The sequence below is a fragment of the Nestor notabilis genome, unplaced genomic scaffold (assembly GCF_000696875.1).
Source record: "Nestor notabilis isolate BGI_N333 unplaced genomic scaffold, ASM69687v1 scaffold34869, whole genome shotgun sequence".
NCBI lineage: Eukaryota > Metazoa > Chordata > Aves > Psittaciformes > Psittacidae > Nestor > Nestor notabilis.
The window spans coordinates 1-13,963 of record NW_009944706.1 but is presented as its reverse complement, the minus strand read 5'-3'; the positions used below and the strand labels follow the sequence as shown (position 1 = coordinate 13,963).

General features: G+C 40.1%; 1 protein-coding gene across 2 annotated transcripts; it reads right to left on the bottom strand.

Annotated features, from left to right (window-relative positions):
• Positions 1-2,729: 2,729 nt before the first annotated feature.
• FAM213A (family with sequence similarity 213, member A) lies at positions 2,730-13,367 on the bottom strand. Of its 2 annotated transcripts, XM_010022532.1 has the most exons (6): positions 13,274-13,367; positions 8,131-8,310; positions 7,667-7,758; positions 4,459-4,599; positions 3,343-3,507; positions 2,730-3,204 (listed from the first exon to the last, which is right to left on the bottom strand). In XM_010022532.1, the coding sequence occupies exons 2-6, from the start codon at positions 8,306-8,308 to the stop codon at positions 3,106-3,108; spliced, it is 675 nt and encodes a 224-aa protein (XP_010020834.1). In that variant the 5' UTR covers positions 8,309-8,310; positions 13,274-13,367; the 3' UTR covers positions 2,730-3,105. The 2 variants fall into 2 exon arrangements, with proteins under 2 accessions (XP_010020834.1, XP_010020835.1); XM_010022533.1 differs by lacking the exon at positions 13,274-13,367 and having other exon boundaries at positions 8,131-8,312.
• Between the last annotated feature and the right edge of the window lie 596 nt (positions 13,368-13,963).

The following is a 13,963-nucleotide window of genomic DNA, read 5'->3' as shown; positions in this document are numbered from 1 at the left end:
TCTATGATTCTATGATTCTATGATTTTCTATCCTCTCCATTTGTATTTTGTCAAGAGGGAGTTCAGAAAGGATTAGTAAACTCCAAAAAATCCCAAGGTTGGCTTAAAAAAAACCCAAACCCAAACACTTACCAATAATTCTTCGGAACATTTTCAAATACCTTTGCACCTTCTGTGACTCTGAATTTTGACTTGATCTCTGATTGACCGAAAGACAGGGTTAGAAAACTTCAAAATGTGGGTAAGGTTACATAACTTCCAAATCAAGAAGTACACTGTCCCACTACCTGTTTAGGGGAACTATTGCTGTTAGCAGTAAGAAAACACTCTCCCAAATCTGGGTCTAACATGGTTACAGTACACATGCCTTTGCTGAAACTGACAGAGCAGAGAACTTTCAGTCTCTGTATTTTAATAAACATCCTCAAAAGGACTTCATGGTTCTTTCAAAAACTGTTTCTGCACTAGAAGAAGTTGTAGCATTAGTGATTTGTATGTTTAACAGCCGTTATACTTCAGCTAAACATTCTAAATGCTGGACATGATGGCTTCCCGCTTCTGTTTCCAGGATCATAGAACACAGTCCCTTTGGGTGGGCTAAAGAGCTGCAACCCTGTGTAGCATCCTTGTCATCATGTCGGACTTTCTGTGGTCTGACTGACAGAACTGGTGGCCAGTTTTGTTAGACTGGTTGGAATTCAATTGCACGTACACAAGATTGTAAATAGATGCTCTCCAGATTTAGCAGGTTCTCAATGCACTTCAATTTATCTTGAATTCCTTGGAATTTATCTGGCTTCCATCCCATTCTCCAAGGACTGTTTATGTCTTTCACATTTCATGTCTATGTGAAAGGCATAAACAGCCCTTGGAACAAGGCCTGCAATCCAAGTCTAAGATCAGTCACTTCTTTGCCTTTCTTTGTGCAAGATCTGTTCTTTGTAAACGGCAAAGCTTTCCAGTTCCCACTGGAAAGAAAACTCAAAACTCTATAGGAGCCATGATCCAGGAATCTTCTGCTGTAAGTAAGATTTTTGTTATTAATTGCATCTTGCAACTGAGAAACAGTAGCTCACACCCATTTCTTTTAGCATCTGTTTCCTATTGCACTCCAGAGTAACAATACGCCTACTGCAGACAAGTGGACACTTACACAATGCTTTGAACTTTGTGGGTTTGTAAAGTTTTAGGTGCCCTGTGTCAGGCAAGCACTTATGATACAGGTACTTCCTTTCAGTGCTAAAACCCAGGACAAAAAAGCCCTCAAGCACAACTTTTGGCAGCTTCATGGCTGCTCTGGATGCCATTCAGAGGAGCCCACCTCCAGTCAGCCATTTTATGTTTTCTAGTACCCAACAGCTTTTTGACATCATCTTATGGGCATACTTAAAAAAGCAGCTCAGAACATGGACAGAGTCAATACATGGTTCTCTGCACCTGGCCACGACTCCTAGGAGAGCCTTTATAAAGTCTGAATCATGTAGTCAGTTTGTTGTCAACTTTGCTGCTCAACTCTCCAAAATCCTGCTCCCTCCTCCATCCCCCACGACAGTGAAACACAAATTTCACCTCATAATAGCACAAGTCCAATTTCCATTGTTTTCAAATTAAACATCTTAGTGCATATAAGTCACTCAAAATCCTCACTGCTAGTGTTGTTTTAGGGAACTGTGAAGAACAAACTTTGAAAAATCAGTATTTTTAGTTAAACTTTCTAACTAAAAATCAGTATTTTTAGTTAAAATTAGTTCTGCTTGGACATTAATAGTATGTCAGGATTTCATCCATAATGATGCAATTTTAAACCCTGCATAACTGATTTAACAAAGACCAAGGCCAGGCCTCAGTGCTTGTGAAGTTCTAGAGTTTCTAGCATTTAGGTTTCGTACAGTCAGCATCACATATGACCATTGTTTTGCACACAGCTCAACAATACAGATGGACAGGCATGGGCACACAGAGCAAATACAGGCATATTACGGAAGTTTCAGAGGTGTGAAGTATCCCTGCCCTCAGCACCAATGATACATGAAGGTTTCATTAAGGTCAGAAGAAAGCAGAACGACAATTCAGACTCACCTGCTGCCAGGACAGAAGAATCCTTCCCTTTAATACTTCTGCTAGTTTAGTATGTTCCAGCCCATATATTTTCAGAAGTTACCTAGCCTCTTACATACACCAGCTAATGAAAGATACACAACACTTAATAATCCTCTAAGTGCAATGTTAAAGTTTTGTTTAGACTTTGAAACATCAGCACATTTGGAAAATTCATGCTGCCCTGTACATGCTTCAGCCAGGTGCGTATATTTGGCTACGCATGGTACTGGCTCTCATGAACCATATTGTGCAACACCGCATCTATTTTTAGGAGTTAATAGCCCAGTCATTCTACTACAGAATTCAAGCCAGGATCTACCTAATCTGCTCTCTGATATTGTTCCCTCTTTTTTTTAAGAATCTTAAAACACAAGAAGGAACTTGTGCTCATGCCGCAATTATCTTCTGAAGTGAACAGATGTCTTCAATCTTCTTTGCAGGAAATCACACAAAGAGCTGGAAGATGTAGAACCAGCAGTTAACAAGAAACCTACTGGGTAGACATAGCCGCATCTTAGAATAATATAGAATGCAGAATCTTAGAATAATATAGACTGACACGATTTAGTCTTCTAGAAACACATATCTGGTTACAAGTTAATGAAAAAAGCAAAAAGCAAAGGCATTTAATTTATATAAAGTTTTATTATCCTTCAACCTCAGCTGGTACTCCATTACTTCAGCCTTAGCAAAGATCTGCTCCCTTAGGTAGGCAGGTTTTCAACTGACTGACTGGAAACACCTATACTAGGACAGATTTTAGAACCAGCCTTTCGTTAATACAGTCAGGCACAAAAAAGCAGTTGAAATCCTGACCACTTGAAAGGCTGCAAAGCAACAAAAGAAGATCCAGGAGGATTTTCATGATTTTCTATGTTTGAATACAGAATCTTTCCTCTGCGTTGATCACTGAATAGTTAAAAAGCAATTAACTGTAATGTTCAAGAAATAGATGCATTCTACATTTCGAGCTGTGGTCAGAAAATGTGCAACTATTTTTCCCACTTATGAAGGCTGGGGTTTTATCTTCTCAGCAGCTTCAAGGACAGATGGAAGGTTGACTTTGTCTCCAAATTCTTTCTCACGATGCTCCAGTAAAACACCCTAGTCAAAGACACAAAAGAAAAATTCATACACTAGTCTCCCCACAGCAGATCAACTGACTAGCAACTGAACAAATCCAAAGAAGAAACTTTCAGTCTCACAAGAGACATAAAAGCCTTGGGAGATGGCCTGTAGTACCTGTCTTCCTGCCCCAATCACATATACTCCTCCCAGGGTGAATCCTTCTCCTTCCAGGTTACCACTATATCCACTTTTCCAAGCACGAAAGAAATTTTGCCAGACTCCATAGCGGAAGAAGCCCGATAGCATCATTTTTCGTCTGCGTGGTCCATAGAAGCCTTTCTGCAGGGAAACAGAACATATCCCAGCAAACAAAGTGAAAAGAACTTTTCCTCCCAAATGAAATTCAGGAAACCAACCAACCCTGTATCCAAGAAAGGTCACAACACACAACAGCTAACCACGCACAGCTAAAAGGAAATTGCACCTGAATTAACCTCTTGAACGCACTACCTCACCACTTACCTCCACATGGACAACTAGTGGTACTGCCACTGTTCATCTGGATTTTAAGCTGATCCACATATATTTAAGCCCTATGTATATCTACATCCCTATTGCTGACAACAAGGGCGCTTTGTGATAAACATCTTTTTTCTTATTTTTGAAGTATAACAATAAAAATCCTGGTAGAGATACAAGTCCTGAAACTTCCATCAGCTTCTGTTTTGTCGGGGCTGTGGGTTTGGTTGGTTGGTTGTTTTTTTAAATCAGCCTGATTCTTTCACACAGGCAGAATGCGGAGGGAAGAAGCCAAATGATTCTAAATTCATCTTCTGGGTTAAGGAGTAAGCAGGGCCGTACTTTTGAAGGACATGATACTAGCAATAGAGCATGTGCCGGTGTACTGGGACAAGCTATATCACTGCAATTTGGCCTGTGTATCAGGAACTAATTATGTCTATCATGTTCAGACCTTGATTCATACATCAGAAATGTCACACTGCCAGTGGAAGAAAGAAATAAATAATATGCCATTTTGTTTACCTGTTAAAGGGGAGGGGAGGAATAATCCTGCAAAAGCATGTTGTAGGTGCATAGCTACAGATCAGTTTGTAAGCTGAGTGGGATATATATATAGAAAAGCAAAGCTAATTAACTTCTTAAACTATAATGCTACTCAATCTTTTCTCATTCAGACCACATTCCATCTCTATTATTTATACAACCTCTTCAAAAAGGACATTCATAAATTTGTTTTTAAACAAAAGGAGAACACCAACTTCACTATACCTTTCCATCCAGAAAGATTTCTCCTTTGAAATAAGGTTGAAAATCCTCCACTTCAGTCCCTATCTTCTCTTTCACAACAGCATAGAGAGGGACACCCAGTTTCGACAGCTGGGGTTTCAGAGAGGAGAGCTCAGAAGCCTCCTAAGAAAGGAAAAAAACCCAAATATTTCAGATAATAAATGGAAGTTGAAAGCTTCACCTTGAATTTCAAGAACATCAGAAGCATATGTAAATTCTAACAAAACAGAGAGAGACCTGTAAATCAGACTTTTAAGCTAGCTTTACTCATAGGCAGGTCTTCATTAGATTTACTAATATTTTCTTCAGTAAGCATGGAGGAAGGAGATTTTTTTGAGCATTTACTGGATAAAATACTAAAATCCTGGAGAAAACATACTTCTAACTCAAAGCTGTAGGTATACCTTGCCTGTGCTAGGACTCAACTATCTTTTCAAGTGTTTAGAGAACATTAAAAACATACTGCCTACACATCACTACCTACATACACCTTCCTAGGACAGAAGTTCCAATCCTTTTTTCCAAATAGAACGCCATCGTTGTCAGACCCCTTTGCAAACTATTATGAGGGCTCTGCAGGAGCAGGCTACACAAGTGCACAATAAGTAATGGAGTAAAGATGCACTCTCCTTTCTAGATGCCCCCAGTGAAAATAATCAGGGAATTTCTTCATACACCTTCAGCATCCCAGAAGCAATACTGCTTTTTCTGATGTGCGGGAATGCAAGGTGTCACCACTCATCTGCTGGACTTTTTGTTCTGCTGAAGGAATCCCAGCTCCCACAGTTTGTACAAAGACCTCTCAGGTTTCCAACAGATAAGAGTGCACATTATAAATTTGTTTCATCTCACGTAGTAGAAGGTGCCCCTGCCTGTGGCGGGGGGTGGATGGAACTAGATGATCTTTAAAGTGCCTTCCAACCCAAACTGTTCCATGACCTACAATTGAGAAAGGTCATTTTTACTGGACAAAACTCCCACAAAGCACACTTTAAGAAATGGACACAGTTTACATGAACGCCCTCAGCCACCTAACCAAAATGTCTTAAAGGCTCACAGGACATCTAGAATTTACCAAGTAGGAGTCAGACAGGAGAAAAGACATTAAAGAAAGACATCAGTAGGTGAAAGGGTAAGGGCAGCTTTGCAGTTCACTACTCTGTCTTTTCAGAGGAAATTAATAAGCATTGATCAGCATCACAAGCAAACAGAGTAGTGAGTGGTGAGAATTAAAGGATCATAGCTTACGCTTGTTAGATCTTCTCCCTCTTTTCTGTTCTTAGAGATCTGGCAATAATTTTCTGATTTCCCTTAACAAAATGACTTATGATCTTCCTAAAAGGGGAGTTAGTAACAATAGAACAATTTTGTCTGGGATTTTTTATATAGTTCAAAAATCTTGTAACCAACAAAACAAAAAAGATCTGTATTGTGGCCTAACGTGTCTGAGAACTGATGTTCCAGGCTAGTGCAGGGATGCCCCAAAATGACTGTCTCTGGAGAGAGAGCAATACCATCAAATCTTGATTAGCCTTTCAGAGAGAGACACTTCAGCAGTTTGGCAGGGTATCTCCTTGGCTTTTGGTAGGGGAGAGAGCAGGCATGATGTAAAAGCATACTTAAGTTTTTCAATTCTCAAGAGATTAAACTTCAAGCAGCATCTTGGGACTAGACCTGATTTGGTTTTCTTTACTGCTATTTAAAAATTATACAAGAAGAGAAAGCAAAGAAGTCTATTTTTGTGGGAAAGTATCACGTAACAGCTGTACAGCCTCACCATGGGGCTGCGACCATATCATCTGGTCTGTGAAACTGTTTTCTTGCTTTTGTAAAAAGTGGACAAGCACACCCTAGCAGAATAGTTCATCTCTCCACTAAGGCGGGGGCAACCCAAAAGAACAATTCCCATTTCAGATGGTCCTTCTAATAGTTTTTAACTACGGCTCTTCTGCTACTTTAGACTGCTTGAGTTGATACCTGCAATATTCAGCAAGCCCACAGCACTTCCACAATCACTGGATCACTGCATGGCCGGATCAAGACTATGAGATTAGGCAATTTAAAAGCTTTTTCAAACACTTTTACAATTAAAATACTATTATTTTCCCTAATCAGCTTATCAGTAGTGTGACTGAAGTTTTGAACCAAAATTAAGAACTAGAAAAATTAAATTTCTCTCAATTTTTTCCTGAAAAAAAAACCCAAAACAACCCACATTTCCTTGAATTGAACTCTTTATTTCTACTTAGGAAGTCAGCATTAAAAAAAAAAAAAATTAAATCCTTAATGAATTCCTGTCTGTATGCGAAAGGCACAGCCAGGCACGTAGTGCATTCTCCCCCAGCCTACCCTACACCTGTTCTGAGAGCAAAGGACTTTAATATTTAACCATCCACAAATTGCACATGTACTTAAGCAGTTCCCACTGATAGGAGTAGATCCCTTAATTAAGTGGTTGCAATATTAATTACTCTGTTATAGTGAGTAACAATGTCGTACCTATTTTTCCCCATAACTATGAGAAAAATACTGGCCAAGGTGCAAGTTATGGCCCTTCCCAGGCACCCAGTACATTCAAATCATATTTTAAGTGTCTCCTCCCACCTCCACCCAAGGAGCCTAATGCCAGCTTAAGGATCAAATTTTTTTTCCAAATCCTCCTTGTTATGGAACAGTAACTCCTTGTCTTCAGACTCCTCACCTTCCTGCCTCACGTTCAGCACCCAGAACAGTGAGGGACTCGCCTTTTACGAACATCTTTTTTGCTGATGAGCTTTATCTGATGGCTTTTTGACAGTCTAGTCTTGTGCTGCTTTTGACCAGAGACTACCTGGCTCATAGAGGTTTATTTTGCACATGGGGAATACAACTAGCTCGTAAAACTCATTACCAGCTGGATTTTGTGTAATCTCCCTTTCTAATTACCATGGGCTAGGTCCCTGACAGATGTAAAAATGCTGTAGCCATTGCCTTCAGAAAGGAAAATGCTCAGGATCTAGGCTATACAAATCAGCTGCAAAGAAAACTAAATAGGCTGTTAGCTGGTGACCAGTTTGGGCTAGGAAACAAGCCCTTTCAGATAATTCATATGCATGTGATGACTGTCTTATTCACACTCTCACTTTACTTAAAGGTATCTATGCAAGTAGAGCTCAACTCTTCCTAATTAATCCCTCAGCCTAGCAATTACCTCTCTGCACAAAAAACATCCAGGTCTTCGCACAGCCATGATCACTGCACCATTTTTCTTCCATAGTTCACCTGCTTTGAATGTCCTTTGTTCTGTGTGTACAGGAGAAACAGCATCAACAATAATATCAGCCATTCTTGCTTATAACAACTAATGCCTTAAGGACCAACAAAGAGCACTGCAGGGAACTCCACATTAAAACACAGTTCTAGCAGAAGAAAAAAAAATCTGTATGCATAACAGGGTGTTATTGTTGTATTGATTTTTAGAAGCATATCATATTTCATCCAGAAGTAACAGTTTTGGTTGCTTTTCTTTCACCAGAATTATCAGCCACCAAGGAAACTCAACTACGTGTCATAATGACGAAAGACTAAGAAAAACTCTTCCATCCCTGGCCTTACAAAGTTTCTTATAAAATCCCAATTATAAAAGAATGTGGGCTGAAACATCCAGAATCTTACCTGATCCCAAAGTTTTTAGCTCTATCTCCTCTAAAAACTCCAACGTAGCTTTTTCTGGCTTGGACAAAAATAAATCAGTGTTAGCAAGGACAATCCCTGTCACAGCTGCACCAAGAGCTCCAAGACCAATAGACCACATGCCCATCGTGAAGATTCCCAAGTCAGGCAGGAAGGACATTTCTGGAAAGAGAAAGAAGAAAGGAGCTCTAACACTGGACATCGATGATGCCAGACAAAGAGCAACTGGATTAAAACAACAACTAAAAGCTCACACTGATATTTTTGGTTTGACTGGAGATGATCTGTACATGACTGCACTGAACTGGATTTTAGAAGAGCAAGATTACATTCTAGTTCTGTGCCTGACCCACATCAAAACTATTAACAAGATATTCTTACCTTTTCCTGCTACCAGACTGATAGAAACATTCATGATTAAAGTGATCAAATGCAATGAGGAGAAAGATGACTGAAGTATATGTGTGTCATAAACCACAGAATCATAGTTTGGGTTGGAAAGGACCTTCAAAGGTCATCTAGGCCAACTTCCCTTGCAATGAGACCACAGACCATCTCACAAGATTTTACCGAGTAACTTAAATTATTACACTAAGACAGTGGTATCTTACAAGAAAAGAAGTATTTGTAGATTAAATGTTCACACACGCCCCCCAATCTATATTAAACAATGAACTTTACAAATACGCCACAGAAGACTTTAAAAAAAAAACAAACAAAATATCTGGTTCACCATAACTGGTAACCTTTCCTGTTACTTACAATTTCACCCTAGAACCAAAGCAGGCATCGAGCCAAAATTAGAGCTCATCAGTCATGCCTGCAGACGGAAATACATAGTCTTGCAACCATTTTATTAGACACAGTGCTCCAACGTTACAAACATGCCCTGGACAGCGTCTTCCATATGCTGACCAATTCCCACTCTTGCTAAAACAGAAATGACATCAGGAACAAACAACTTCGCTTAGAAGTGGTAACATTACAATCGAAGCCATTAAATATGCATGCTTAAGTCTTACAGTACAAACACTGCTGCTTGTTACCAGTGACTAATTTGGTGGCAATTTTACTTAACCACCATCCATCCACAAATCCCCCCCAGCCCAATCCTCACCCTTGCAAGTTTCACAAGGCTGGCAGGGGCTGACAGCCTCCTTCCAGTGAGGCTATATCAATTATGAGGATTTGGGAAAGCACATTTAGCCCTGTGTCATGGACAAAATTCAAGATTCAGCTCTGAGCTGTAACTGGTACAAGAGTCATCCGAGTTTTGGCAGTACAAGGAGTCACTTCACACTTACATCCCAACAGTTATGTGTTACAAAGGGCTGTAGAATTGCAGTCACACAACTTTAGTATTACACAATATGGATAATCACATTTTTTTCCAGAGACATCTGCAAAACTCTATTCCCTGATAGACTTTTGGTAAATATTGATGTCTGTATATACTTTTGTATAGGAAAGGGGTTTTCCCCTCATAAATATAGGAAAATACATTGGAACTGTGACTGGCAATAAACCAGAGACACATATAATCTTTACCTCCACAGCTAGCTGTTGCTAGAATTCAGAAACTAGGAGTAGCTCCTCACTTTTGTGTCCAGAATTTTCTGGAAGAAAATCCCTTTCCATCGTTCAAACTGGCTCCAGAGTACTACTGATAAACAAATACAACCAACTGCCTTCCTGCAGAAATAGCTAGAAACATTTCGAAAAAAGACCACTTTGTTCTTTTACCAGCATACTTGGTTCCAAGGAAGACAGTATCACATTATCTAGAAATGTGAGTAAGCCATGGTCCCTAGCAGGAAACAAGGCCGGTTTACACAAACATAAAGTAGATAAGAGAACAGATTCTACCCCACTCCACCACTTGTTTCTAACCAAGGGAAAGCTTCCTTGACCGTATCTGCTTTCTCTACATACTTTCTTCAAACCTAAAGTCCTACTGTAATAACAATTTTTTTTATATCTGCCCCTGACTGATATCAAAGACCATCCTGACCCCAGACTTTGGAAAGACGAAAATGTAACTCAAAATGTACTGCTGTAATGCAGCAATATCTCGTGTAAAGACTGAAAAGATTCTGTGGCATACCCAAAAGGCTATGTAGCCCTCCTCCCTCCCAGAGTCTGATTATCCAACTCTTCTTTGGACGTGAATCTTACTGGGTCAAGAACTGTTTTTTTCTTAATTCTTTGTTACAAGAGGAAAGGGGGTGTGTGCATGTAAAAAACAAGTATTAATCCCTTGTGCATGCCATTTGTGTACAAAAATGTTGTCAAATGTGTAGCAATTGATTAATAAGTATTTCGCACATACCTTTTTATTTTGTTGGCATTATTAGCATCGCTAAAAGCCAACTTCCACTCAGTTGTAGTTGATAGAGAAAGGAGATCATTAAGCTTAGTTAACACACCTCTTTAGTTTGGCTGAATGCTTTGGTTTCTACTCAGTAACAAAAAACCCCAACCCTATTCAAATAAGTGAGTATTTTGCTATTGAAATACATAGGGGGAATGGTTGAAGCAGCTCTACATGATACTGAAATTCCTTCCCTGCTAAGTAAACACCATAGCAAGCCACTTTGAACAACACGTATGGGAAGCATCAGCCAGGACTGTTAAAACATCTGCTAACAAGACAGGCTGAGCCCTAACACATCTACATCACTGAACCCCAAGTGAAGAGACTAAATGGAAAACAACTGCACGTTTGCAAATAGCAGCCTCATTTCTGTTTAGCTGCTGTTTATTAAGGAAATGTAAAGCTTATATTAACTTTACAACCCTCCACCCCACCTTAAAAAAAACAAACACTACTGCCTTGTGATCAAACTCTACGAGTTTTTAAACATCAAACGACAATCCACAACAAGAAGATACAACAGAGCATCCTGTAAGCCTTTATCATTTAGGTGCACGCACTCACCAGAACCCATGCAGCTTGCACCAGCATCAGCCACCACCAGCTCTCCCTGTGAATGCGAGTACTGGCAGGAGAGAAGACAAACTGAGATATCACGTGTGGCAAGTGGGCAGGACTAGGCAGGAGTCCAGCTCTGGAGCCTTTGCCCTGTGGCCAGGACCTGACTCTCCACTCTTTGAGCTGAATGTGCCACAGTCACCCTGCGGCAGTTAGGAAAGAACAGCTCTCCAATCCACAGCAAGACTGTTTTAAAGGTATCTTAATCATTCATCTTTTTCCTTAAAACTGAACACATGGTTACCCTCTTTATGGGTGGGTGGGTGGGTACAGGGAACAGGAGTTACAGAAAGCTGGGAACGCATCACTGAACGTTAAGATCTGCATGTTAAACTGCGCTTTTCTGTGGAACTGTGCATTTTTGCAAGCAGTATTTTCCTTACGGTTCAGCCTGTTCTAATTCTAACACACCCGCCCATGACACTGCATGCCAAAACAATACAACCAACCTCGGAAACAGTTAAAAAGCCAATGTGAGAAAAAAGTTTCAATATAGAGGCTGTATGGTGAATTAACCTAGCGTTTACATGCTCAGTTACCTGCTTTAGTGGCAACATCCATTCACGAAAGAGCATCATTTTCTCTGAACTATCAGAGCTGCAAGCTCTCAATTCTGCTAAAGCCTCCGGAAGGAATGAGCACTTCTCTTTACAGAGAGCAGAGGCCAAAGAAAAAGGGGAAAACATCTTTTTGTGTGTTTTTGTGTGACCACAAGAGATCTGAGATGTCCAAGATAACAGTGAGTTACTTTATGGTCGGTCAGGACTCAGCTAACCAGAATTTAAACAAGCTTAGTCTTAATCCTGTTATAAGCGCCAGTTGATGGTCTTCACTTTGTGTCAAGAAGACCAGCTAAAACATGGTTTTCTACATGTCTCATTTCCCTCCCACCCACAACCAAAGAAAAAATTGTCATTAAGAGGATAGCTATCCTTAAACATTTATTTTAGCAGTGTAAACACAACCCATTGCAGCTGTGTCAAAAAAAAAAAAAAAAAAAAAGAAGGAAAGTCTGTGTTTTTGAGTTGTCAGTAAAACTCGGGGTAGTACACAGATTTACTTACATACTTTTCCTTAAAAGACAGCTGAGCAGATGTGGGAACAGTGGGGACACTCATAAGCTGGACTGCAGTAGCACATATATCTAATCTAAAATAACTTTGACCATTCCTTATTCTTTCCTTCTTTCCAACTCCCATCCCCCCAAAGTCACTGCATACCAAGCCTAAAAATCTTTGAGAGCTTTGTCACAACTTGCATGTCCCAAACAAGTTGAGCTGATATTTTTTTATGAGACATTCCCCCCAAAAATGAGTCATGTGATTACAAATATCTTTGTAATCTAAGTCCTATAAAGAACATTTACAGTAACCTGGTAACATGCTCATCAAGATTTCATGAGCTTTTAAATACCATTAAAGATTACAAAATACAGCATCCTGACGGATCTCTAAAATTAGCCCTGCTTTAAGTGGGATTTGACCGAAGAAACTTCAGAGGTCCCTTCTGACCTAAACTGTGTTCTTCACATGCAAGATTGATGCACAAAGAAGCCTCCTAACATTTCTGATGGCATGGATGTAAGTCATTTTCACAACATGAGGGATTTTTTTCTTTTTACCATTGTAAAGTTCCTGTAACAAACCATTCCTTGTGTGAAGAATAACAGTTATATTTTTAGGTTTCTTCCCACTCTGTGCATGTTTCAGTACTGAATTCAGTACAATGCTGTGCTTGGCTCTAGCTGAAAAGAAAGTTGCTGTGTCAAGCAAGCAAACCATACTCCTTTCTTTGAAAGCAACTTAGCTGTAAGACTGAATAATCTCCCCCATTCTGAGGCGGTTTTAAAGATGCCCAACATCTCAACAACCCTTTTCTTTTGAGCAAGGTAGAACAAAGAGCTCTGGCACAACACCATATAAATCTTCCAACTCTCTAGATGTATTCAGAGGGACCAGGCAGCTGGATACCATGTACGGGAAAATTCAAATCTGCGCTCAACCAGCAAAATGGAGATACCACAGAGATGGGAAGAAGTATTTGGAGAAAAAACTACTTAGGTGAAGCTAATACATATTTTATGCTCAGTTACCTACTTTAGTAAGAAGGTTTCTTTTAGAAAGAAGCTAATACAGGTTAAACTTGCTGCTGGGGATCCAGAGCAGAAAAGCTGCACACTGTGGCAGTCTGCAGAGGTAAAGGAGTAAGAGGAATGCCAACACACCCACTAAAAATACAAATCCGTGTTCACCAAAACCACAGTGACCCACTAGGCAGCAAGTGGTTCCTCCTGTTCCAATCCAGCCATAACTCCTGCAGATTCAAGCTTAAATTAAGAATTATTTTCCATCTTCTGGGATTCTTAGTACTTGCATGAGGCTGTAACACCTAAGTCTCAGTAGATTCACCTAGCTGACAAGAATTTCCTCACAACCTAGTTCACCCTTTCTGTTGTCTGCTATGAGGCAGATCTGATGGTGACATTGTCCCTTTAGTTCTAGAAGAGAAGGCAGGGAGGACTCCAAACCGATACTTCAAGCAGCCTTAAAGTTCAGTGGATTTCTTAAGTCTGAGCAGTGTGATCACACCCAGGACCGCACTGAATGCATTCGGAATGACACGAGACAAAGCATAGAGTTTCTTCATCTTTGACTGATCTTCTTGTGCCTACTTACACCCCGGTTAAGTTACGTAAGGATGCAGGAATCAATCAATGTATTAAACCACAAGCACAGGCATAAGGTGAATTTCAAGACCTCAAAACGCCGGGGAAAGCGGCGCAGACGCAGAGCAGCAGCCCATAAGGCCGCGGCGGCCAGCCAG

Bases quoted from the DNA above. Each gene is read 5' to 3' on its own strand.
- FAM213A (XM_010022532.1), bottom strand. From the start codon at position 8,308: ATGTCCTTCCTGCCTGACTTGGGAATCTTCACGATGGGCATGTGGTCT. The intron at 4,600-7,666 runs GTAATTGCTAGG...TTCCTTTCTTAG, and splicing joins GATGTTTTTTGTGCAGAGAG to GAGGCTTCTGAGCTCTCCTC. The intron at 3,205-3,342 runs GTACTACAGGCC...GTCTTTGACTAG, and splicing joins TGATTGGGGCAGGAAGACAG to GGTGTTTTACTGGAGCATCG.